Below are 25,661 nucleotides of genomic sequence, written 5' to 3' on the forward strand. Positions count from 1 at the left end.
GAACATTTATAACTATCTCAAAACTAGAGGCTCCAACCTTGGACAGAGCTTCCTCTCCGGGACATGGTTTTGTAAACTAAGGTGTAGTCTCACCTTTGAGGGGATAATTAGAATAGGGGGACAATTACTTCATTTATTAAGTTTCTTATTGGGGGATTTTAGGTAGTTATGCTAATTTGTGAGGTCCATAAATCTGTATACACATTGTACACGGTGTGCTTCTCAGTGTTTTCCACCTTTGACAAGTGTGCACCTAGGATCCTATTAAAACCAAAGTAATACCCTTTTCCCCTATACTGCTGTGTCTGCTTCATATTTTCACCAGCTTGATAAGGCATCATTGTGTCTGGCCTGCTGGGACTCCTCTCGTACCCTGCTGGACCCCAAATGTAAAGGAAGCCAAAGCCATGCTTGGAGATCATCCCCACAGGGCTTTATTCTTATTTCAGGGAGGAGAACAAGGCTGTTCACACACAGTTTCCAGTGTGCCAAGTGCTTCCTCCAGGTGAGCTGGTGGCATGTTTCTGTGCACCCTCAGCTCAAGGAAGTTCAGAGCTGGGGCAGAAAAGAGCCACAGGCATTCATCTCCATAATGGTGGGCACAGTGCCAGCCCCAGAACAGGAATTGTTTGCAGGGTGGTGTGTGGGGATGCAGTGAGGCTGCCGGGAGGAGCTCTCCTGCCCTGGCACACCCGGGCTGGAGGCAGGGCAGGGACTCAGTGCTGGGGCAGTGCCCAGGCTTTAGACATCTGAGCAAACCGTGCTGGGTGTTGGTCACTGCCAAGCCCAAGTGGGGAGCTGACAATGGGATAAATCCACAGGCAGGTGACAGAAGTTGTGTCAGGGATTGTTTGAGGGCAGGTTGGATGTGAGGAGATGAACAGGACGTGGAGGATGCCTGTGGAGGTGAAGGATGAGCCACAGCCGTGCTGTGGAACCCCCTTGGCAGTGCTGCTCCCCATGCCAGGAGGGGACTTGGACCTGCTGAGTTTGGTGTCTGTGGGTTCAGTGAGCCCCTCTGGACAGCAGCAGGACAGGGTTCATACAGGAGAGGACCATTGTGGTCACTGTGGGTCTGTTTGGTGTTCCACTCTTAAACCTCTGGTTGGAAAGTGTCCCTTGGGAGAGCTCTTGCCCTCCTGCTGAGGTACCCTATGAGATCAGTGAATCTTCTTCAGATGCAGGTGTATCCCATTGCTGGACCTGAGGACGATCTGCTGGACCATTATGGGCAGCTTGGATGGGTCTGGGCGGAGCTCAAAGCGGAGCAGAGTCAAGGCCAGAGCCACTTTCATCTCATTCATGGCAAACTGCTGCCCGATGCAGTTCCTGGGGAGAGGGTGACAAATGCTCCCATTGCTGCCTCTGTCCCCGACCACACTCAGGCTGGATTCACCCCAAGTCTGAGCTGGGGGACCTCCAGCTGCTGTGAGGATGGCACCACAGCTTGTCTAGAAAGTTCCTGATGTACCCCACTCTGTGGTGGGGTATTGCTTTTTTTTTTATTTATTAATAAGCATTGAAAAAAGATATGAGATTGAGAGAACAGGGGCTTACTTCACTAGGAAGTGCAGCCAGGATCCAGCTAAAAGCCCAGACACCTTCAAAAGGTTATTTCTGGCTCTGTGTGGTGATCCTCTTGCAAGTTACTGAGACCTCAGTAACCTGAATCTGTCTATTGATACAGCATGGGAACCACAGAGAGGTGGGCCCAGCTTGGCTTGGAGGAGCACTGGGATTCACCCCTAAACAAGGGAGTTGTGTTCCCAGTGCAGGCAAGAGAAAATGTAAACATCTCCACAAAGCCACAAGAAAAATGTGTGAAATCCTACAGTGACCACAGAGCTTGGGGTGTGGGTAGTTCCCTGGAGCTGATGGAGCATGGAAATCCTGTTATAGGAGATGCTGTAATAGGAGATCCTATTATGGAAAGCCTGCTTGGGTTGGCCAAGCCAGCTTGGCTCACGGAGACTGAGGGAGGATTAGTTTCAGGAGCCTGACTCTGAGCTAGGACTCTCATGCAAGGCAGCCTGATGGGAAGGAGAGGGATAAAGGATCTCCCACCTGGATCCTGCAGAGAAAGGCAGGAAAGCATGGGAGTGCCTCTGTGTGGAGTTCTCTGGAGAAAACCTCAGGGGATCATAAACCTGTGGGAGCAACAGAGACCATTTGGTCAGTGTTTGGTCTGATATGAGCAGCACCAGGTTCTTCCCTGGTCCCCAGGCTAGGGCTGGATGTGGCCTCTGCTCTTCCTGGGGGAGCTGCAGGTGACAATCATCTCTTTACGAGGCTGCTGGGTGGATGGATCTTCCTGTTGGAGATATCCAGGTCAGCCACTACAATGCCCATGATGCCTGCAGGTCTTTTGTCATCCGTGGCAGCAATGTTCAAGTCAGACTCCCTCCATTCCAGGGATGTCTGATTCTCTCTAGAGAGCTACTAGAGAGATGCAGTTGTGCACCCTTCTTCAGATTTTCCAGTTATTTCTTGAAACCTCTAAAATATTGTCTTCAAATCACACACTGCCTGTAGGGCTTGGGACTTCTCATACCATTCTGAGATCTAAGTGTGTGCAGGACAGCTGAAAGCAGTCAGAGCATCTCTGTGTCACCATGCACAGAGACTCCTGAACATCCTTTCCCAGCACTTTGTCATGTTCAAACCTTTCAGGTGTTTAGCAACTCGACTGAACTTTGCATTTAGATGTGGATTGTTGGAATGACAAGGGACAAGAGAAACCATAGCAGGGAGGCACAGGCTGCCTTGATCAAGGGGAATGGATGTCTGGGCTCAGAGATCATCTTCCTTTTCATATTATAAAGGTGAAATACCTCAGGGTCCTCCCAGACATCCCGGTTCCTGTGAATAGCAAATATGTTCAGTCCAACCTGGCAGCCTGTAAAAGGAAAATGAGAAAAAGCTCATGACACCTCACAGTGAAGATGCAGGAGGGGTGTTTTTGGGATGTTCTCCCTCCTAGGGCTCTGCAGGGGCTGTAGCAGGAGATCTGGCAGGCTTCTCCCGAAAACCTCACACAAACAAAACCATGGCCTCAGAGCTTTTTCATATCAGTGTATCACTTTGACTTGGCCAGGAACAACACTCTGCAAGTCCCCTCTGAGCTCTGTGAGCACCCCACAGCCCTGGAGCATGTCCTTAGACTCTGCCTGGCTGCCCTTTCCAGGCTCACTGTGGTGGCAAGCTGTAGTAACTCTGTACAGCTACAGGACAGAGAAGGGAGGCTGGAAGATCCTCCAGCCCCTCCACACAGAACAAGGAAGCCCTGCTTGTCACAGACAGCAGCATGGGGGATGAACAAATTCAACAGACCTGCTGGCAAGCTGCGTCCATCAGGAAATGTGATGGGTTTGGAGAGCTGTCGGGACACTGAAGGAACTGGTGGGAAGAGGCGCAAGCTCTCCTTGATGCACATTGTGGTGTAGGTCATCTTCCCAAGGTCCTCCCTGAAAACAGACTTGCTGAGGGTGCACTCAATGCCTTTGACTATGTCACTGGTGCAGATAATAAACAGTATTGGCACCAGTATGGACCCTGAGGGACACCATTTGTCACTGATCTGGACTTTGAGCCATTGACCACTACCTTCTGGATGCCACCTTCCAAACAATTCCTCAGTCGTAGACTAGTCCAACCATAAAAGCCTTATCTTTCCAATTTAGAGAGAAGGATGTTGGGGGGTCCATGTCAAAGGCCTTAAGGGTAAGTGAGAAGAGTTTAAGACAAAGGAATAAGAAGTCCTAGCTCACCACTCAATGGTGTCCCGATCCCCCAGGATCCCCTGGATCTCCTCCCTGCACCGTTGCTGGTGCTCAGGGTGCAATGACAGGCAGTAGAAGAGCCAGGAGATCCCACTGGCTGTGGTATCATGACCCTCAAACATGAAGGTGTCCACCTCAGCACGCAGGTCCTCATCAGACAGTCCAACTCCATTTGTGTCCTAATAAAGAGGAAAGCATATGATTCTTAAGCACACAGGTCTTTTATTTTTATACCCAAAGGACTTGCATGATGTGTTTCTTGTGCTCCTCACTGATGGTGTCTCTTGTGCTCCCCTGTGCTGATGCACCCTCAGTGCCACACAGGTGTGTTCTTTGGCATTTGGTATGATCATTTCAAACATTCACCTTGCTACAAAGAAGAATGTCCAGAAAATCCAGGTGCCTCTTCTTCTGGATCTTGTCAAGCTCCTTCTCATCAGAGAGCAGCGTCTTTCTTTCTTGTATTACCTTATCTGCACAGAAGAGCAATCAGTTAGGTGCATCCTGAGTACCCTCATGTACTTGACCACTTGGTCATCAGCTTGGACTCTGTTTAATGTGTAACCCTGTTGCCAGTCCAGGCTGCCACCCCACTCTGAGCTGCTCCAGGGGCAAGGGGGGGAGAGGTTCAGCTGGGAGGCAGGAGTGGGGAGAAAGGGGCAGGAATACCTGTGTGGGTGTGAGCCAGCTTGCAGGCATCCTGGAACTCACGGCCTTTGCGAGTCAGGTCGTAGAAGACATCCTTAAAGGAAAAAGTCTGGATTCTATTGCTCAGGAGGCAGCTCAGGTCATAAACAGCTCTAATATAATAGTGGGAGTTGCTGTAAGGAGGCCGAGGTTAGAGCTGGCATTAGCAAAATGAGTGGTGAGACAGGAGCACTTGCTTTCCCAGGGTTTGGAAATTCAGGCACTGACCTCTGAGTCTGGCAGCTGGAATCAAAGCTGAAGGCACATTTCATGATGCTGTCTAGTGTCATCAAGCTGACGTCTTGAAAGAGCTCCACTGACTTCCTCTCTGTGATCCTCTTGTCCCATTTATCCTAGAGGTGGAAAGAGAGGCAAGGAGGGACAGACAGGTCATATTTTCCTGTCCCTCTTCCCAGATCTACACTGCTAATTACTTTCCCTGCAAGCAGAGGCCTTAATTCATAATATACTCTGTGAATCTAATCTAACTCTTTCTCTAATCTAACTCTTTCTAACTCTATGCATTTCTTTTTCCAGGCATATCACATCAAGCTATGAAAGGATGTTCTTGCAGTAGTTGATCTTATTGGCAAAAATAAAGAATAAGTGAAGTGTCCAAAGAGACACTGAAGGTGAAGGGAGCAATTTCAGAACTTCAAAACTACTCCAAAAATTCAGTGAAATTCTAGAAACTCTCTAAGTGCAGTTTCTTTCTCTCACTCATTTGCACATCTGATTATTTTCATTGTTTTACAGCTGAAAGGTAAAAGTAGCAGGAGTGGGGATTTTTACCAGCATCACTTTGACTGAGTCTGACATCAGGGTCACGTAAGATTTCAGAACATCATAATGAAAGGCTGGGGTGATCATCTTCCGGTGCTGGAACCATTTGCTTCCTTCCAAGACCAGCAGCCCCTTCCCTGAAGGCACAAACAGCAAAGGCACAATCAGTTCCTGCAGGCTCTGGTCATGGCTCTGACATCCTTACTGCTGCTTCTGGCTTACCAATCCAGGGATGCAGGAATCTGTAGGGTACACTAGCCTTGGGGTCTGTAAAACAGGACAGATATCAGAAATGTGTGAATAACTAATGAATTCCATGTAATAAAAGAGAAAATTCTGGATAAATTGATGTTAGATTTCATCCTCTAAGTCACAAGATAGAATTAATCTCATTTCAATATGTAAAATATTGTACCACTACAGGTAGAGTTTAAAAGTGGTCATCTACAAACATGACCACAGTGGAGTTGAAAAAAAAAAGAGTAAGTTAGCACAAAAAAAAAGTGTGTGGAAAAGAAACAGCCATGGCAAATTTCAAAACAGAGCAGTGGATGGGAGTTACTGGGAATGGCCATGTGTTTACCACTCATTCTCCACAGGTGGGAGCAGAGGAGAAGACATAAAATGCTTTCTGAGAACCATTGCCATGCCAGCTCACACTTTTTACTGGGTTTACTGGAAAGCACAAATATTGTGCTGGTAGAAGCCACAGAAGACAATGAAACAGATGACCCTCAAACTGGGAACTGACAGGAAACTGGAAGGAACAGGCACCTGGTCACTGTTTTGCACAACAACACAAACTGCTCTGTTCTACCTGAGGCAGGCTGGGAGTTTGTGAGGAGGAGCAAAAGAGGGATTGCAAAAGCTGTGAAGGAACCTGGAAGAAGGGATTACTCCAGGCAAGTTTCCCATTATTTTCCTGGTAGTAAAAGTGTCAAAGGCTTCTCAAAACCAGATGTAGAGACTCACCTGTTCGGCCCAGTATGCTTTTGGCATATTCAGGATGATGGACTATCAGAGAAGGCAGGACTGGTCCAAACCACCTGGGAAAGGCATAGGGATATTCTTCTCCCCATGACACTATCTGATGCAATAATTTCTCAGAGCATATCTGCAATGAGAGTTAATCAGGGATTAATAAATGCAGAAAAAGAGGGACATGCCAGGGAGAGGAGAGGTTAAACTTGCACTCTCATGGAAAGCACATGCAAGGCATCCTCTCTTGGGAAATGAAGGAAGAGTGGGCAGACCTGCCACACAGGGGCTTTTGTGCTGCAGGAGGAGGAGAGGATGAGCATTGCAAAGGGGCTGTGCACAAGCCACCACACCCCTGCAGCACAAGGCAGCTCCACGGAGAGTCCCTTGCTGGGCTGGCTGCAGCTGAGCCACCTGAGGACAGCCTGGAGCAATTTGGTGTTGCACTTGGGAGCTACAGCTGGCATGGACAACACCAGGGTGCCTGGTGGACAGGCCAGGGGGACTAAGACAGTGCAAGATGGGCATGTAGTGTGAAAGAAAAACATCTTCTCTATAGAATGATGAAAATGGCTGCATTTAAATATTCTGCTTTTGTGGCTGTGTCTTCTTCATTGGCTATAGAACAAGACACTCTTATTGGTAGAAGGTTTCATGTAGCAGAGAGACATTTTATGGTTGCTCATATTTAAATAACTTCATTTAAGGAAGGATTATTACAAGGATTAAATTGGTTATCAGCTGTGGAGAGTGATAGTATGATAGGCTACACCATAGGGGCAGCTGAACTTTATGGGTGGTTCTCTTCAATATAACACATCTCTGAGACAGAGGACTTCTCATGTTTGGAAGTCCCATAAAACTATGTTCAAGGACACAATTGAAAAAAAGCATGACTTTTTTTTCCAAATGATGCACACCTCATATCCAGGCACCCTTCCCTCCTTCCCTATAGGAGCCTTGGCACTCCCTGGGCAGGGGTCCTCTCCTGCAGGAAGAGACAAGAGCAGGGAACACCCACATCCCATCCAGTCCTCATCCTGCCTGGTACTTTGCACAGCTGGGACAAACCCACCCTGGCTGAGCCCAGCTCACTGCTTACCAGGTGATTGTGGCCATAGAGCCAGTGTTTCGGGGGACCAGGGAATGCCTCCAGAGCTTTGAGGAGTTTCTTCCTCTCCCAGTAGAACTGGAGCACCTTCAGCAGCACAAAGATTACACCGAGCAGCACAGACAGCTGCAGGACAACAGCAGAAGGTCTGGCAATGCTGTCCAGCAGAGATGCCATACTGGTCCTTGCGCTGCCTTCTCCTGCCTGTTTCTTGTCTGTTCCTCTCACTCCTGAGCCAGGTGGGGAGCTCAGTGCAGGTAAAAATCCTCTCTCTCCTGCTCTGCTGGAGCTGAGCCTGGTGAAGTGGAGCTGAGAGCAATTTATAGCTGCTGCAACATCATGGCAAACACTGCGTCAGCTCAGCCCCACGGACTGCTCTCCCACTCACCCTTTGACCTGCTTTCTGCAGCCTGTCCCTGCAACCTGTATAACAAACAGCCTCTGAATGAATATTCCTGCTTTCTCTGAAGGGCCAGCAGGGCTGTCACACACACTCCCAGTCCTCCATGCCCAGGTGGATAGAGCCAAAGGAGGAAGGAGGTGAGAGATATCCAAGCTGGGGCTCTAGCTGAGCTCTGTGCTGTCCTCAGAGAGTTCAGGTACAGAAGGTATTCACCTGCTCACATGGAGTGAGGAACACACAGATGCCAATGAGTGTGCTGGGTGGGTTTAGCCACCTTCATCTGTGAAAGCAGCACTCTGGGTGACTGCAGCACCACCCAGCTCTGCTGGGCTGCAATCCAGAGAATGGACGTAACCAAACAGCACACAAGGGATGTGGTTCTGTTTCCCAAGGTCTCCAACCACAGTCAAGCCAGGAGACAAAACTGCTGCTGTCCAGAGGAATTACCATGGCCAGTAGATGAGGCAAGGAGAGGAAAAGCTGCAGAGCAGTAAAGTGAGTTGCAGCAAGGCTGAGGGCACATGATAGGGAGGGGTGAAGGAAGGTCATGTTTTCTCAACTGTCCTGGTGAGTCCTCCTTCCTCTGTCCACATGGCAACTCAACTTTTCCAAAAAAGGCTCTGCATCACTGCATTAACCTCTCCAGTGCAGTGCTTGGTTGGGGCCCAGGTAGGACCCTCCTAGGAATGCCTGTGCAGATCCTGCTGGTTACCTGGGCTCAGAAAGCCCAGTAAGCCCAGAAAACTGGAATGACGATGTGGAGTTGGTGGAGAACTGGGGCTGAAATTCTGATGTGTGGGGGTGACTTCCACCCATTGTGAAGAGGAGGATCCCCAGATGAGCTGAAATAATTTCCCATTTGTGTACTGGGATATTCCAAGGATTAAATTGGTTATCAGCTGTGGAGAGCGACAGTCTGACAGGCTGCAACACAGGAGCAGCTGAACTTTATGAGTGATTCTCTCCAATGTAACACATCTCTGAGACAGAAGACTTCTGATGTTTGGGCACTTTCCTTTAGTTTTTAGTCTAAAATATGCCATGTCCCATGTTTTCTGTTCGTAGAGTCATTTTGTTGGTAAAAACTTCGGTTTATCTGATGTTCATTGTTGCTGCCTTGGAGAGCATCCCTGGTAGGCATTACACTGAGCAGTGTTACCTTTTCACACATTTGGCCACCTTCATGAAAATTAAGTGTATCTCATTATGCTGAGCCAGCTGGAGCTGTGTGAAAGTTCAGAGGAGAGTTAAAGGTTGATCTTTAGGAGGCAGAATGCTGCAATCTGTCAGGTTTGGCATCTCTCAAGGAAAGCTTTGGGTGTAGCCAGAGCATGAGGGACTCAGTTTGCCATGACAAAGTCTCATGTGAAGACCTGCAGCACATTTGTAAATCTAATGATGCTGTGTAGTTGGGTCCCTTACAAGGTCTGCACAGGAAAACAGAGAGGTCTGAGGGCTGAGCCTTTCTTTAGTGTCAGTGGAGCTGTTTGGAAGGTCCTGTGGCACCTGTCCAATCACCAGACTGACCAATCTGGATTTGGCTGGCACCTTTCAGCAAAAACCTACCAAAAACCTCATAAATACCCCCAAACCCACAGGGTGAAATTTCTGGTGCAGCCACAGATTAAACTTTTATAACAATCCAGAAATTCTCAGTGGTGACAAAGTCCCTGGAGAGTGGGTTTGACCATGAACAGGGTCAATTTTTACCAAACTGGCTCCTTTATAGTTATAAAATAACCAGTAACAACTGTTGAGCATGAGGCCAAGAGATATGGGTTGTTGTGAAGGTCAAGTGAGATGTCAACTGCTAAGCTGATATGGAGGGAACATAGGGGACAGAGTGGCTGAACCCACATTTATGGGGATTTGGAGCAAGAATCTGAGTTAGTGTGATAGCAAAACTGGGTGCTTAATCCAGCCTCCAGCCTCTGCATTCTGTATTTCACTGGTAGAGGGGAGAGAAAAACCTTTCTACTGTATTTCAGAGTTTTCACAGCAAGAGGGGCCATGAACACTCACAGCCTGGGAAAGATAACTCAGGGGGTTTTGCATGGGAACAAACCATGATAATTCAAAAAGGAAAGTGAAGTTGCTGCAAAGCTGCAAGTGGAGAAAAGTGAAAAGGGACAGCATTGGTTTGATCACTGTAAAGGCTTGGGATAAAGCCAGAACAATCTGTCAGCACCAGGAGAATCTACAGCCCTGTTGCTGGAGGGCTTCAGGAGATCTCAGCATGAAAAATCAGGTACAAGGGTCTCCTGATAGCCACAGCAGTCTGGGGAGGCTGGCAGGGAGAACAGGAGCTTGTCTTGACCTTCTGGACATTTAAGGCTGGTGAAACTGCAGTTGGGTGTTAAAGGACACTTGGAAGGTTGTCAATTATTTGCAGAGAGCCTCTGGAGGGTTGGTTCAATGCTGTGGATGTCCATGTGATGGCAGTGGGGTCACGACAGGTCAGGCCATCAGCATTAAAAAACCCCTTTCACTGAAGAATTTCCATCCCATATTACAACCATGGACACAGCAGGCTGTGGAATTTGCTTTCTGGGTCTTGGGAATTTCTCCATTTGCTTTAGACACCTAAGGAGAAGCAGAAGCAGTGAGGATTTTCCTCAGTGATTTAACTCACATTGTTAGAATTCATTGCAGAAGGACTGCTTTACTAAGCAGGTGAAATTTAGGTGGCAAATGGGAACTTTGCCCCAGAGCATGACCTTGCAGCAGCTGCCTTCCCTGGTTGTGCCTGTGTTTGTTCAGAGAGGAAGAAGAGTCCAGGCCCATCTGTCCCTGGGTGTTCCTGCAGCACTCAGTGCTGACAGATGAAATGTAGCAGTAATGCCAAAAAAAATAATAACATTTCAAGCTTCCAAAGACATGATAGATGAGAAAATCATGGCAAGAGCCCAGCAAGTGTTGCAGAGTATTGCAAGCTGCCTGGATCCCGTCTGACCACACATGTCTAGAGGATGAATGTATATCTGGAAGCATTTAATACAGCTGTCTTACAAATATGTTGCAATATTTATTCAATTTACAGGCTGCTTCCAGTGTAAAATCCCAGCGGAGTTTAGATGGAAATTGCTGGTGCCATCTGACAGTGAATTTGCCTGGAGAGCAGCGTGGGTCCTGTGCAGGGACTGCATTGCCAGTGCTGTGAGCCAACTGCTCTCCCTGCTGGTCCTGCTGTTTCCAGCATCCCTGGCAGCATCTGAAAAATGCCACCACTGAGCTGAGATGGACAGACACCCTTCATGTGACCTGGATGTGGCTGCACAGTGCCAGTGACAGTCTGTGGGGAAAGGAATTGCTGGGAATAGGTGGCATCTTTGCTCTTCCCCAGTGAGAAAGACCAAGCCCCAATGAGAAAAATCCAAGATATTTTTAACTGAAAAAACCCCCCTTACCCTCATATAGCCCCTCCCATGAATTCTTGTTAAAATAGCTTTCTGATGGTCTGAATGAGGCAGTCCAAGGTCAACCCATCATCTTTGCAATCACCCTTTCTGCAGAAATTAGAGGAGGATTAAAGGATGAGGTAAGCTCTCTGCAGCTGGTCCTTGACTGCCTTTATGGCTGTAAGCAACACAATCCATGTGACCAGACCTTTTTATTATTACCATGTCTCTAATACCTAGGAGGGGAAAGGTGACTGGGGGGAATTACCCTCAGGAATCACGTTCTGGAAAGATCTACCTCACTCTGGCACTGGGGCACAGCAGACCCAGAAGCTTTGTTGCAACCTTAGGCCAGCTCTCCAGCAGGGCAGCCATGGAAGATGTGTGAGGCAGGACGTGAGAGGATGCAGGATGTGGGATGATGCAGGATGTGAGATATGGGATGCAGGATGTGGGATGCAGGCTGGCTGAGAGAGCTGGGCTGGCATGCAGTGGCTCAGGGAATTTGGGATCTGGGCTGCTGTGTGTGGTGTTTTTTGGGAGGGTGTGACTCCAGGTCCTGGTCTTGCAGGGTGGTAGCACCAAGGAGGGATTTGTGAGCAGATCTTATGCTGGGTTTGGGTGGCTCTGCTCCCTTCTCATGCAAAGAAGCACAAGCACAACACAGAGAGGATGCTGAGAATGCTGCAGAGCATCTTTCCTCTTCGTCTTCAGATACAAAGAAGCAGATTTTTAGTGAATCCTAAAAGCATGAGAGGAGCAATGACTGGACAGGATGAAGACAGGAGCAGTCAGGCTTTTCCATCCCAGGGCCAGGAGCATTCATGTGTTGGACAATCCAGTTGGGAAAGCAGCAGTGCAGCTTTTCCTGTACCCCACTTCAGTCCACTCACAAAAAATAGACCAGAGGTAGCTTGCCCCAGCTTTAGACCACATCCATTACCTCCTTTGGGCTTTTGGAGTATGCAGTAAAACCTGCCACCAGCTCTTAAAACCTCTGAAAATGCAGATTACCCAGACAACCTATGTCAGGGCTCTAGAAATTTTAGGGAGTGCTTGCTGCTATGTGATCTGTATCTACCAAAAAGCAATTTAGTAGCTGCCATTTTTTTACATGAGGACTGTTATGCCAAGTTCCCCTAGTTTGATACCCTTTAGCCTACTCTCTTTCAGTGGGTACACCATGATTTCAGCTTTTGCTCTTGCTCATTAGATGCTCTTGCTTTAATCTTTCACATTGGAATGCCAAGGTTCATCCATTCCTCTTTAGATGGTATTTTTTTCAAATCTTGTCTATAAAAGAAAATTGCATCCAATACAGAGATGTACATAATTTGCTTCTGGTAACTTCAGTTATTTTGATTAAAAATTTTCTCATTTTGCGCTTTTGAGTATCTAAGCTTGGAGTAGATGTGGTTGCTTTTATACTTAGATCTCCAAACAGGGTTGAAGGACACTGTCTCATTTCCTCTGGTGAAAGAGAAGCAAGTGAAAAATTTTTGAGAAATATTTGTGTTTATGCACCCAAGTATGATGTTTGCTTTGATTGAAACAGCAGGATATCATTGATGCATATTACCTTTCCTGTCTCTCTGTCTACAGAATCCCCACTGATGAGATTGCTGCCTGTCAGTCATTTCCTCTCTTGGTTGTGTTCAATACCTCTGCCTGCTCTTGTGCTTATGGACTCGCATTCCATTCACTGCTGCAGTTTTTCAATTTATCAAGATAGTTTTGTATCCTGATGTGGCCCTCCAAAGAGCTTGTGTTGTCTCATAGTTTCATAACTTGATACATTTTGATAAGCATACTCCATTTCTCTCCCTTGCATAATTCTGATTTCAGCTCCAGAGCTGCACCTCGTGTCTGAAGGGAAGACAGGCAGCTGGAGCAAGTGGATTTTCTCCTGGGCTGTCCCAGCACATCCCTGCAGAGCAGCCTCTGCAGATGGGAGCTGTGTGAAGTCAGCTGCTGTCTGACTGCACAGCAGCCTTCTCACAATCCTGGAACTGCAGCTGACAGCACTGTGATGGTAATTGCAACAGCAGCTTTTGGGATTTCACAGTGTGATGTGTGATATCCTATCCCAATAATGATTCCTGCAGAGCACAGCTCGCTAGTGTCCTCCAGTGTACCAACTCTCAGGACTTTATCAGCTTAAGAAAATAAAACAATATTAAAAAAAAAAAAAAGAGGGAACCTCCCCACCTCCACACACACTTTGTAATTATCAGAATTTTGACTGAGGATTGCTGACTGGCCCCTGTTAAAGAGTTGCCCATGGAAGGAGATGCTGTGTTGGCTGTGGCTCGAGACCCACAGGCAGTTTCCTGGCCTCTCCAGGGGAGTCTCTTGGTGCTCATGGGCTTCCTCTCCATCTCCCATTTCTAAAGAGGTTTTACACTGCATTTGTGATGAAGCAGACAAGCACCAGCAATATAAACAACACAGCTGCTGTTGCAGGAAAAATTACTGGTTTATTAAGACAAAAATTACAGAGTATTTTGCAGTTTGGGCAAAATTCCAGAGCCCAAACTGGAATCAGTGCTTTCAACAAAACAGAGGCCCACTGAGTGTGAGAAGTGAGACAGAGGTTTGCCACAGGCTGTCCCCACTGCAGGAGAGGAGGGCTGACCTCTAGGCACTGAGGAAGGTGCTGACAACAGAGCAGGGCTGGAAATGGTCATGGATTTGGCCAGGAGACAAGTAGGGAGGCAGGATTTGGTAAGAAGGAAGCTGGCAGGACCTGCAGATGTTCCCAGGCCAGCCCTTATGGCAGTGCAAGGGGACAGACAGCATGGCCATGCCCAGCTGCTCTGAGATCAGTGCCCTGGAGCAGAAGGCAGTGGGTCTGTGCAATATCATCCCAGCTACCTGGGCCTAACCTGAAACGGGCTTTCAGCTGCTAGACAACACACAGAAATCAGGAATCCTCATTCCCAAATCCTGCCCTGCACTTCTGCCCCAGAGAAACATTGTCCTGTCATCTGCTTGGTCCCTCCCTCTGGTGAAGGCAGGAAGTTTTCCAGCATCAGCGGATTTTCTTTAAATACAGGTGAATCCCATTCTTGGAGCGAAGGATGATCCGGGTGATTTTGAGGGGAGGCTGGGCAGGGTCGGGCAAGAGCTCGAAGCGCCGCAGGGTCAGAGCCAGTGCCACCTTCATCTCGTTCATGGCAAACTGCTGCCCGATGCAATTCCTGCAGGGAAACAGAGCAGCTCAGCCAACTCCACCCCAGTGCTGGGCACAGCAAATCCCCACAGCCCATGCCCGTTCTCCCAAACCTGCACACAACCTGCCCTCTGCAGCTCAGGGGGCCCCAGGCAGTGCTTTGGGCAGTGAAACCAGGGGCATGGGCTGAGCAGGAGGAATTTAGAGGAACATTGGGAATTCGTGAATGTGTGTTCAAAGAGCATGGAGAGGGAGGGAGACGGGAAGCCAAAGGAGAAGCTAGCAGGGATGAGGTGGTGGGTCTCCAAGGAGGGAAGGTCTGCAAGCTGTTTGCCTTGAAGGGAAGAGCAAAGGGAAGGAATGGGGGAAGGAGAAAAGGGGACTCAAAGGGCAGGAGGGTGGGATAGGGTCTCTGCATCAAGGAGAGGAGGAGAGCAGGTGAGCTCACAATGCTGCAGGCTCCCCACAAGATGCCAGCAGGACGTTCCACAGCTTTGGGACCGAGTTCCCTGTCCCCAGAAGGGGCTTGGCAATGCTGCCTTCCCCGTTTGCCAGCTGGTATCAGAACCCCTCTGTTGCACAAACACTTGTTATATCCTCATTTAACTATTTAACCTTTTAATGCTGCAGGACCAGGACTACAGCTGGTGGTCTCTGCCCACTACTCCTTCAGTGTTCAATTCCCTTTACCTCATTCCAGCAGAAAAAGGTAGAAAGGCATGAGAGTGCCTGCCAGAGACATTCTCCGGGGAAAAACGCGAAGGGTCAAACACCTGGAAATGAAGAATACACAGCAAGGAAAAAGTAATTATTTAAGGAACACAGTACTGACCAGTATCTTCAGAAATGTGGCACCCCTTAATTTATGAGCTCCACAGGACAGAGAATTCTCTCCTGACAACAGGTGAAGGGGGACACGGCAAGAGGCACATCATGAAGGGGATGAATTATTAGGAGAGCACAAGAAAACTCACCAAAGGATCTTTCCATACTTCAGGGTTTCTGTGAATGAGGTAAATGCTTATTGCAGTGACACTGCCTGGAAAACAATTGAGAAGAAGAGAAAGGCTCAGTGACAAAGAAACAAGCCAACATCTGCACAGCCCTGTCTGAACATCTGTGCCAGTGAGGATGCAGCTGGTGCCTGGAGCACAGCTTTGTGAGGCAGGAATGGGATGTACAGACCTTCCGGCAAAGTGCGTCCATCAGGGAAGGTGATGGGCTTGCTGAGCTGCCGAGCCACACCAGGCACGGGGGGATAAAGGCGAAGGCTCTCCTTGATGCACATGGTGCTGTAATTCATCTTGCCCAGGTCCTCCCTGTTGGGACAGCAGGCTGAGCCCCACACTGCCTGTGCTGGGAGTGCCTTCACCCACAGCCATCACCCTCCTGAGCAGATCCCCCTGCAGCAGACTGGGTGAACTGAGGGACCCACAATGTCCAACCACAAGCTGCCAGAGGCTGAGGCTGCCAGGACACCTCTGAACAACCTGAACAATCTCTAAACAAGCTCAAGTGCAAAGTGACAGTGAAAGGGGGAAAGCTGTGACCATGATGTCCTGCAGTGAGAAAACAGGAGAGAGCAAAGAGCAGTGCTGGTGGCCCAGGGCATGGTATGGCATCCAGAATGTCCCTTCCAGGGTGGCAGGAGGATCTGCTCCATCCTGTGAAGTCCCTGTGCATGCAGCAACCTTTAGCAACTCAGCTTTTGAACCTCAGAGACATTGCTCACTTAGAAATGGCAGCAACAGGAAAAAAGTTACCAGCAGAGGAAATGTGCAGCCTTACCACTGAATTGTCTCCCGATCCCCCAGGATCCCCTGGATCTCCTCCCTGCACCGTTGCTGGTGCTCAGGGTACATTGCCAGGCAGTAGAAGAGCCAGGAGATGCCACTGGCTGTTGTGTCATGGCCCTCAAACATGAAGGTGTCCACCTCAGCACGCAGGTCCTCATCTGACAGTGCAGCTCCATTCTCATCCTAACAGTCCAGAGATATTCTCAGTCACCCATAAATTTAAAATTTATATATGTATTATAGTAACACACACACATATATAAAAAAAAATATAAATATCCCAGTAGGGGGCATTATATTCTTTCAGCTATTGTAAAAGGGGTGTGATGATGCCTGTGGGATACATATAAACAAAATCAGGGTCTGTTTACACTGGATTCAGGGCCCCTTTCCCTTCACTTTTAAATCCCTTTATCCCCCACCATATCAAACCATCAGCACTACAAAATCCCTCTGCAAGCTGTATACCCAAAAAGACACTGCCAACATTTCAACAATGGAAAATTGGATCACCTTGGCCTCTCTTCAGCTGTGTGGGACTGGGGCTAATTTTTTTTAATAGTTTTTGCAGTCCTGAGGGTCTCTGGTGATTTGTGGCACCCCTGCAAACACTGACTGGTTTTTGCACCCTGTGCCCTACCACACTCCTCACCACTCACTTTGGCACACAGCAGGATGTCCAAGAAGTCCAAATGTCTCTTCTTCTGGATCTTTTCAAATTCCCGTTCATCTTTAAGGGATTCCTTTCTCTCCTGGATGACCTTGTCTGGGGAAGAAAGGATTAAAGGTTCAGCAGGCTCAGGAGATGCCAAACTCCAAAACTGTCCTTCCTTTGAATGCAAAGCTCACCCAAGGGGGTGAGCACTGCTCAGTCCATGATGCATTTGACTTGTGCTTCTGCATCCCAGGCACTTTGGCTTTTTCAGCAGCACAGCAACAAATTCCACAGATATTGCCATTCTTTTCTACTAATTTCTTTGCTCACCATAGACTTCTCAGTCTATTTTACACACCCCTCATGCACTAAAATCATACCTGGCTTGGAAAACAAAGTATTTCCTTGCCTTGGTGTTGCCTGCAGTGCCCATCTCTTGCCTCAGTAGTCTGTGGCCATTTTACAGGAGTGCTCCCAGAGAGGAATTCCTCCACTAGTCCAGTTCAATAACCCAAGAGCTGTGAGATCCCTTTGCTTCATGCCTAGATCAGACCACTACTGCAAGCTGACACTCTGCTTGGATCCCAGCTCTGAGCCTCTGGACAGGATCGCTGCACAGGCAAGGAGGTAACCTGACTGCTTTTGTCCAAAATTTTGGAAGAGGATGACAGCAGGGAATACCTGTGTGGTCATGAGCAAGCCTGCAGGCCTTCCTGAACTGGTATCCATGGGGGCTGAGCCAGTAAATGATGTCATTGTGGTAGGGGAAGATGCGGAGGCGCTGGTGCACCATGTGGCAGAGGTCATAGACAGCCTGGATGTACGTGTTTTTCCTGGGGACAGGGGAATAGTGGAAGCTTGTAAATTTGGGAGCACTGTGACAAGCAATTTGCCCATTTCCCTTCTGAGCTGCAAACTTCCTGCCAGGGCTTGGGGCAGCCAGCACTGACCTGTTGGTCTGGCAGTTGCTGTGACAACTGAAGGCACATTTCATGATGCTATCGAGAGTCATCAAGCTGACGTGCTCAAAGAGCTCCACTGGCTTCTCGTCTGCAGTCAGCTTCTCCCATTTATCCTAGAGCACAAAGGAGACAGAAATAAGAAGGCAGGGGTCAGTTCTGCATGATCTGCAGTCACCCCCGGTGAAATGAATGCTCAGATAGAGATACATCCCAGAGAAATGGAAAAAAAAAGAAGTGGATCTCTTTGTTGCCATCAAAATCCCAGAGAAGAGAAGCCACAAGAGGGATGGCTAATACAAGATTTGACTCAGGCAGCTGCTATTCTTGGATCCTGGTGGTGGTGAGCCCTGCTACACCTTATCCTGAGGCAAGGGCACTCTGGAGAAGCCCAGAACAGGAGCATTTCTGGGTGATGGGGAGTTACCTAGGTCTTTGTTAGGATGCAGCATGTTTTCTGTACAAGAGCAGTATATGCTGGCATTGGGCTCCACTGGGTCTGTTCTCGAGCACATATGAGCTTGGTGCCCAAGATGCAAACTCTGGAGCAAGGTTGTTTTCTCTATCCCACAATCTCTGTGCCAGTGTGTTTTCCCGGCATGTAATACAGGAGCTCTTGCTGAGCTCTAATTCCTAGAGAAACTATAAATCCTGTCTCTCTTCCCCAGCAGACATGGAATGGTGTGGAATCCTCTGTCCCCTCGCGGGTGTAAGGAGCCAGTGGACTTAAAAACTGAGAAAGGGAGGAGAGAGAGGAGCACGGTCTCGTCTGAGCTGCCACAGCACCAAACCAGGCTTATAGGGACAGAAGCAGTCTGTAGCACATACAACGATTGCCACCTGGTGGCACAGGCTCCCACAGCTGGCGTTTGCATTGTGCACAAGGAATCCCAAATTCCCAGAGCATTGCAAAAGCTTCTCCAGCCCCTGGCTCCTGGCTGCTCCCTGGGCCAGCAGGAGGAATCCAGGATCCATCTGAAGCTGCTGGGGAGGTTGACGTGAGGGAGGTGAAGGAGAAGGAATAGAGGCAGCAGCCAGACTCCTGCCAGTTCACATGCAAAAAGGCTGGTGCCTTTACCCTGTAATTCCTACTGGTTTCCATCCTGCCCAGCACCAGTGGATGGAAGAACAGTGCATGCAGATTGCAATCCATTCATGGGTATAAGGGCAGGAAATAATACCCTTTCACCTTAGGTCACAATATAGTTCTGCTCCAACTTTTATTTTTCGGGGATTTATTGTGAACCTTTATTTACTACAATTCTTCATTTAGAAAAATACCTTGTAAGAAGTTTCTGTTGGAACTGAGATCATGCACAGTTTGGGGATGGCAGTGACATTTATCCTGAAATCTCAGCCACGGATCCCAAGGCAATATCAGAGACATTATCACTGTAGGGAGGCTCAACCTGCTCATCCCTTCCAAGGGATGCTCATCCCTTCAAGGGCAGGGATTTGGGGTGACTCAGAAAGATTGACCACCAGGACACAGCATGTCCTTATAATTACCAGGCAAAGAAAACACTGCTCCAGCATTTACCTCCTAACCAGACAGGATGGGGAAAAGAAAACAGGGCAGGGAGAAGAGCATCATGAGTCCTACCAGCATCACATTAGTGGATTCTGCCATCAGGCCCACATATGGCTTCAAGACGTCGTAATGAAACCCTGGGGTGAGGAGTTTTCTGTGTTGGTGCCACTTTGGCCCATGTAAGATCAGCAATCCATTCCCTGGGGAAACAGAGGCAAGGCAAGTTTTGCTGGGCACAGCCAGGCTGCTTTTACCTGCCTGCAGACACAGCCCCATCCTGCAGGGAGCATGATTAGATCTGCTGGCTGAGCTGATGCCAGAGGGTATTTCCAAATGTCATCAGCTCCAGGGTTTTCAGAGCTAAGCAAAGCCCTGCTCAGTGAAATGGCACAATGGTCACCCAGAAACATCAATCCTGCTAGAGCAGAGATGTTGAGAACAGCAGATGTGTTTTTCACCTGTCCTCCATGAATCTAAGCTTCTCCCATCACCACCCTTTGTTATGTACAGACATGTATGTGGCTCTCATTTGTACATATGTTATGTCTGAACTTTCCTTCCTTGAAAATAAATAGAACTACTTAGCACCTTTTTCAATAAATGTAATAATTTCAGTAAGCTTTTAGCTATAACTCCATCAAGGAGCAAGTACAATGTTGTTTATTTATAGCATGGTTTTGACTAACTTCAGAATCATTCCTGGTAGGCAAAGCCCTGGGAATACATACCAATCCATGGGACAAGGTGTTTATAGCTGATGTTATCCTTGGGGTCTGTAAAAAAAAAAAAAGTAACCATAAAGAAAGAGAAAATAAAATGGTAGATGTTTCAATAGCATGAACCCACTGGTTTACAGCTGAAAGCTCCCTCTGGCTCTCACTTTTGGATGGGTATGAAGCAAAATCGGTGGCATCCGTGCAGAATTCCCAGTATTTCATAACAAACAACTTTGTCTCTGCCAGCTTCAATAAAAACATATAAAAGCAGATGCCCACACTGGAAAAAACAAGAAAATTGGTAGTCCAAAGTCTGTACAGTGTGATAAATGATTAACCCCCTCAGACACTACTGTTCAGAGCCTTTTCTTCTTGACACACTGAAGATACTTCTCTGCAGTAGGAGCCAGAGCTCTAAGCTGACAGAAAAAGTCCCAGGTGTCATCTCCTTGCTGGGATCAGGCACTGAGTAATTAACTTTTCAAGGAACACTTAAGGAATTCTGATTTTCCAGCAATGGATTTGGAGTCAGGTCAGCCCTGCAGCGCTGTGCCTGAAGCACTCAGGGCACAGCATGAAAGAGAGGTATCTCTCCATGCCTTTAGGTGATTTCTGCAAGAAAACCTCTCTGTGAAACCCTGCCTTGCTGTAAATTTTGAGGCTGGCATGGGAAATCTGCAGGCTGTGTTTGCTGCTCCACAGCTGAAGCCATAATCTCTCACCTCCTCTGGCCAGCAGAGCCTTGGCATAGTCGGGATTGGTGACAACCAGGAATGCTGAGAAACTCCCAAACCACATAGGGTGAGCATGTGGGTACTTCTGTGCCCAGAGCTCTGCCTTGTCCAGCACCTCTTCCTCCTTGAGAAACTAGTTGTGGAGAAGCAAAAAGAGAAAGAATATATAGATTTGGAGAGGAAAAAAATCTCCCAACACACTGTCGTAAAAATCCAAGGTCTTTCTGATCACAAAACCAGATAAGGACAAACAAGATGTTGTTCCTGTGTGTTTGCAAAGCATGGGAAGTAGAGATGTTTGCTACTTTTAAAGCTCATATAAAATAATTCTTCCTTATCACTTTACCTTAAGATAGAGAACATCCTTAGGCACTGTGGTGGTGCCTATCAGCTCAAATACATTATCTGCTTTTTCCATGGCCACCCCATAGAAGACTCAGCTGTGCCCCAGACAGCATTTGCATTTTGTGGCATGCAAATAGACTCTCACTTGCACATGGCTGAGCAATTAGCAGCCTGCAGTTGTGAGGAAATACAGCAGCACTTTTACAGCAGCCAACAGCATTGCTGCTGGGTCCTCCCCAGTGCAGCAATGCCTCCCAACTGGGAAATCACAGCTTCCTCCAGACATTTAGGTGGAGAAGGCCAGTGTCCAGGCAAAATTCAACAGAATGAGTCCAAAGTCATGGATTGTACAGAGAAGGGAATGTTGGTTAATAATATTACATTAAGAATTCATTGATTTCCAAGAGTTGAATTTTATAGGCAATGAAGAGCTGGTGCTCCCAGAAAGGTTTATCTCCAGTCCTTGGAAACTGCAATCTGAGGAGCAGCATGAGAACCAGCATTCATATCAGCAGCACTGGCAGGTTCACTCCAGAGTGATCACTGCTTTATTGCTTTTATAGCCTGTGTTGTTATATACGGGCAATAGACAAAGAATACATGGAAAGATTGGTGGAAAGATCCACAGCCACAGGTAGAGGAAAAAAATCACATAGAAAACACTATGTACGAGTTCTTTATTCTTTGAACAGAAACTATTTGGGACCAATATGTAGAGGGAAGGATTTTGGTAAGCTAGATCTGACATAGCTGCAGCTGCTGCTTTGACTTGAAGCTTGAAGTTTAATTAAATCAGCGTACTGGTGCAGAAATGAGCCTCAAAGTCACCCTATTGACTGTATCAAGTGAATATTTGCTCAGTTGCTTTGGTGCTGAGTTATCTCAGCTTTTGGTCTGGCTGGTGTTTCTCAACCCAGGACATGGCTTGTACTCAAATAATCACCCACTTTAAATAATCAGGCACGTTTGGCTTGCCTCAGAGAGGACACTCAGGAGTCATTGGGTGTCTGCCAGGGGACTGCACAGGCCATGTGGGAGCACATCCAGGCTCAGCTCCAAGGCTGAACTCCCCCCTTCCTCATGAGCTGGGGGGTCCCTGCAGCACATCCTGTGTGTCTCCCACATTCAGGAGAATGATGAACTACATCCAGTTATCACAGAAAACTCACCTTCAACCTTCGCTTACTCAAGTTCAAGATTTTGAACTTAATAAACAGAACCATCAGTTTCTCTGATTTGAAGGATCAATTTTGGGGGCAAAAGGAGGCAGCCCTCCTCAGTGCCCACCCCTTCACCAATGCCATCAGAAGCAGGGCTTGGCATGATGCCTTTAGCCAAGTGACACTTGAACATGTGAGAGTCCCTTTGATACAGCTGCTTGTGCTGCTTCTGTCATGAATCACAAAAAGCATAAATGGAAGTAACTGGGAGATGCTGAGCAAGTCTTGCAGGCAGAAGTCCTAATACTAGAAGCCTTTGCATCCAGCTTGGTTTTGGAGCATCAGCCTTGGCTTGTGCTGTCAAGAACCATCCCTGTGCTGGCAGAGGGTTGAATTTGTTTATTTGAGAGATTACCCTCAAGGTGAGTAACCTGCTGCACAGAGCACTCCTGGAGCAGAGGGTATAAAGTTCTGTGAGCTGCAGAGGAATAGAAAGTTCCCACTCCTGAATCAGGGCTCCAGCTACCAGGCTCTGCATGAAAGACCATTACTTCTACTTCTTCCTCCCCTGGGGGCTTGAGAAGAAAAGTATAACCCCCCACTTGGATCTAAGAAAGGTAATTGCTTGATCTCATGCTGAAATGCAAGTTTTGAAATGGATCCAACACTAAAAGCATCTGGGAAGAGGCTTAAGGGCACTTTTAATGATGACAGAGTGATAGCAAATGAAAGAGAAAACACAGGAGCTGAAATCTGAGCATGAGGCTGTGCTGCAAGCAGCCAGAGCCAGGCTGGCTCCTCCCCACACAGGGCAGAAGAGGGCAAAGGGCTCCCTGCACCACCCTCCCTTCAACCCTGGCCTTGGGACATCAGTTGGGTCAGTTCAAGGCTGCCACTGTGGGTTTTAACTAAGTCGTGCTGCTGCAGTGAGGCTGAACAGCTCCAAGAAATCTCTTCCTGATATTTTAATGCCATTTCTACTGAGTGATCTGACTAAGTAGAGACTAATAGCCAGAGAATGCTTTAAAACAAAGTGATGTATCCCCAGGAGATCCACCCAGAGTATGACAAATATATTTGAGATTCTAAACCGTCCTGGATGCAAACTGGCAAATAATCAGTTAAATCAACAGAACAGGAAATGTCAGTGCCCTCCCTGAATACAGCTCTCAGGTTTTCCTCAAGGTACGTGCAAACTTCGAATTCAGTGTGTGCTCAGAGCATTGCCAGTTTCTTTGCTGGCTCGATGAACTGTTAGACTTTGGAGAATTCAGCAACATTAATCAGGAAATTATTGAATCTTTGAGAAATTCTCAAAAAAACACTGTGTGTGGTAAAAGTTGAGCCACGAACAACCTAGTTATGATGACAGTGAGTGATTGGCACAAATGGTTAAATCCCCTTCCAGGACAAATAGCCACAGCTAGCAAACAGGAGAACATACTTTATTTAATTGCAGTTTTAAAGTCTAACTGGCAGTGCAACAAAGCCCTGAACTGGCCCATCTTCATGCTTACATTGCCAAAAGACTGCTTGTCCCATCCAGCACAGCAAAACTGGCACTGCCACAGCACAGGCACAAGCCCTGGGAGGTCTCCTCCTGATTTCCCAGATACTTTCCAGGGTGCCAGTTATTTAATGTGCCACAGATTAGCAGGACATCAGCAGAGCCCAGCAGAGGGCAAGGTGATTTTAAGCAGCTTTAAGCATGAATGGAAAAGCCTTTTGCATCAGGCAAGCTCAGTTACTCCTCAAGAAGCTGCTGATGAGTTGTGAAAATCTCTTTGCCAAGGCAGCCTGGTGATCTGCGTGGGCAAGCACATGCCTCACGGAACAGTCATCCCTGCCACCAGTGACCAGAACAAGGCTTGCCCATGATCGTGGGTTTAGTTATTCGTGACCTTAATGCAGCTGTAAGAAGATCCACAGCCCCTGCGCGGGATGCAATGCCTGTGATGTGTTTTGTGGCTTAAACGCGACTCACCATGATCAGTGTCTGCCCCACCTGGCCCTGAGGCCGATGCAAGCTGGCAGGGGAGAGAAAGTGCCTCTGGATGCCGGCAGCATCTGCTCAGCATCTCATCAGCTCAGCGCCGCAGGGAGAGCTGCAGCGGCCCTGCCCCGGCTTTCGGAGGAGCAGAGAGGTGACAGTGGAGCTGCCCTGGGACAGAGCAGCGCGGCTCTGCTGCCTCCTGACCAATGCCGGCTCGCTACCCGGGATGACCTTGCCCACGGCACACTGTATTACCGCTTTCTTTACTGCGAGCCAGCCACCACCCTTTTCCACCGTGCAGTCTGCAGCAGCCTGCGGGAGCTATGCGTGAGCCACGCTCTCTCCAAGCATCACAGACAAGGAAAGCACATTGGTCTGGCTGAGAAAAGGGATGCACATCTCTCACCCAGCCCGCGGACCGGGAGCAGCAATTCTCCCGAACCACAGGGATAGATCCCACCGGCATCATTTCCACACACCCCTCAGGAAAGCTGCTCCCCGCACTCCCCCTCGCTCCCGGCAGCGCAGACCCGGCTCTCCCCCACCTCGTGGACGTGGCCGAAGAGCCAGTGGGTTGGGTGCCCGGGGAAGTCGGCCAGCGCCCGGAGCAGCTCCCGCCGCCGGTGGAACAGCTGGATGGCTTTCAGCAGCACGCAGGTCAGGCAGAACACGGCGGCCAGGTGCAGCACCCTGGAGACATCCACGCCCAGCCACAGGAGCTTCATGGTCCCGGTGAGAGCCGCCGGCGGCTGCCTCCGGTGTGCCCCCGCGCCCCGGCGGCACCGGCCGCGGCAGCCAATGCGGGGCGGAGAGGCAGGTCCAGAGTCCGAGCGGCTGCCAAATCACGGCGGCGCTTGTTGGGAGGGAAGGGAAAGGAAGGGAAGGGGAGCATCCCGCGGGAACGCTCCGCTCGCCGCCGCACCGGCTGGGAGCTGCCGCCCGCCCCCAGTCCCCGCCGCCGGCACCGGCTGGCTCCGCACCGGGACTGCAGGCTGAGGAGAGAGGGGAAGACCGTACGCTGGGATTCCTCCTCCCGAGGTCTTCATCACACAGTCCTGCCTCACGAGGTTTCACCCTCATTTCCACCCATTCCCATCCCGCATCCCGGCTGACAACTCCCGCCGTCCTTCCCTGTCTCCCTCCCCTCTGCCGGCACTGGGAGCCGCATCCCAGCGCCGACCGGGACAGCACTTTCCGGCAGGGAATGCCGCACCGCGCCGGGCTGGCGATGCCGAAGGCCGGCTGCCGTGGCAGCTTTGGCACAGCTTTGGCACAGCTTTGGCACGGCTGGGTGGCAGGTAGAGGGCAGGCAGCTGCCGGGCAACACCGCTTCCCTGCCGGCGCTATCTTTGCGAGCAGCAGCCCCCGCCGAGCTCGGTGGGCGAGGGGCCGGAGCGGAGCCGCGGGGGCAGCACCAGCCGGGCCATGCAGCGCCCCGCCGCCCTCACCGCCCCCTTCCCC

At 48.9% G+C, this 25,661-nt stretch overlaps 2 protein-coding genes across 3 annotated transcripts; both read right to left on the reverse strand.

Annotated features, from left to right (window-relative positions):
- Window positions 1–411: 411 nt before the first annotated feature.
- Window positions 412–7,645, reverse strand: LOC146433748 (cytochrome P450 4B1-like). Its single transcript, XM_085067663.1, has 12 exons — window positions 7,330–7,645; window positions 6,222–6,363; window positions 5,472–5,516; window positions 5,259–5,386; window positions 4,695–4,819; window positions 4,449–4,600; window positions 4,146–4,252; window positions 3,768–3,958; window positions 3,331–3,464; window positions 2,832–2,896; window positions 2,065–2,147; window positions 412–1,329 (listed from the first exon to the last, which is right to left on the reverse strand). The coding sequence occupies exons 1-12, from the start codon at window positions 7,513–7,515 to the stop codon at window positions 1,161–1,163; spliced, it is 1,527 nt and encodes a 508-aa protein (XP_084923789.1). The 5' UTR covers window positions 7,516–7,645; the 3' UTR covers window positions 412–1,160.
- A 5,951-nt stretch (window positions 7,646–13,596) lies between these two features.
- LOC146433749 (cytochrome P450 4B1-like) lies at window positions 13,597–25,601 on the reverse strand. 2 transcript variants are annotated; one of them, XM_085067664.1, is made up of 13 exons: window positions 24,746–25,601; window positions 22,335–22,436; window positions 20,691–20,835; window positions 19,981–20,025; window positions 19,325–19,452; window positions 17,713–17,837; window positions 17,444–17,595; window positions 16,767–16,873; window positions 16,100–16,290; window positions 15,497–15,630; window positions 15,286–15,350; window positions 15,002–15,084; window positions 13,597–14,339 (listed from the first exon to the last, which is right to left on the reverse strand). In XM_085067664.1, exons 1-13 carry the CDS (start codon window positions 24,923–24,925, stop codon window positions 14,171–14,173), a joined length of 1,626 nt encoding a protein of 541 aa, XP_084923790.1. In that variant the 5' UTR covers window positions 24,926–25,601; the 3' UTR covers window positions 13,597–14,170. The 2 variants fall into 2 exon arrangements, with proteins under 2 accessions (XP_084923790.1, XP_084923791.1); XM_085067665.1 differs by lacking the exon at window positions 22,335–22,436 and having other exon boundaries at window positions 24,746–25,599.
- Window positions 25,602–25,661: the final 60 nt, after the last annotated feature.

This window comes from Lichenostomus cassidix, chromosome 8 (assembly GCF_008360975.1).
Source record: "Lichenostomus cassidix isolate B80296 chromosome 8, HeHo_3.0, whole genome shotgun sequence".
NCBI lineage: Eukaryota > Metazoa > Chordata > Aves > Passeriformes > Meliphagidae > Lichenostomus > Lichenostomus cassidix.

Excerpts from the sequence above, each read along its gene's own strand:
- LOC146433748 (XM_085067663.1), bottom strand. The coding sequence starts at position 7,515 with ATGGCATCTCTGCTGGACAGCATTGCCAGACCTTCTGCTGTTGTCCTG. Across the intron at positions 3,465-3,767 it reads GATCGGGACACCATTGAGTG|GGAGGACCTTGGGAAGATGA; the intron begins GTGAGCTAGGAC and ends GTCTGTTTTCAG. Across the intron at positions 2,148-2,831 it reads ATGTCTGGGAGGACCCTGAG|GTTTATGATCCCCTGAGGTT; the intron begins GTATTTCACCTT and ends TTGCTCCCACAG.
- LOC146433749 (XM_085067664.1), bottom strand. The coding sequence starts at position 24,925 with ATGAAGCTCCTGTGGCTGGGCGTGGATGTCTCCAGGGTGCTGCACCTG. Across the intron at positions 20,836-22,334 it reads CTGATGGCATTGGTGAAGGG|TTTCTCAAGGAGGAAGAGGT; the intron begins GTGGGCACTGAG and ends CTCCACAACTAG. Across the intron at positions 16,291-16,766 it reads ACATCCTGCTGTGTGCCAAA|GATGAGAATGGAGCTGCACT; the intron begins GTGAGTGGTGAG and ends CTGGACTGTTAG.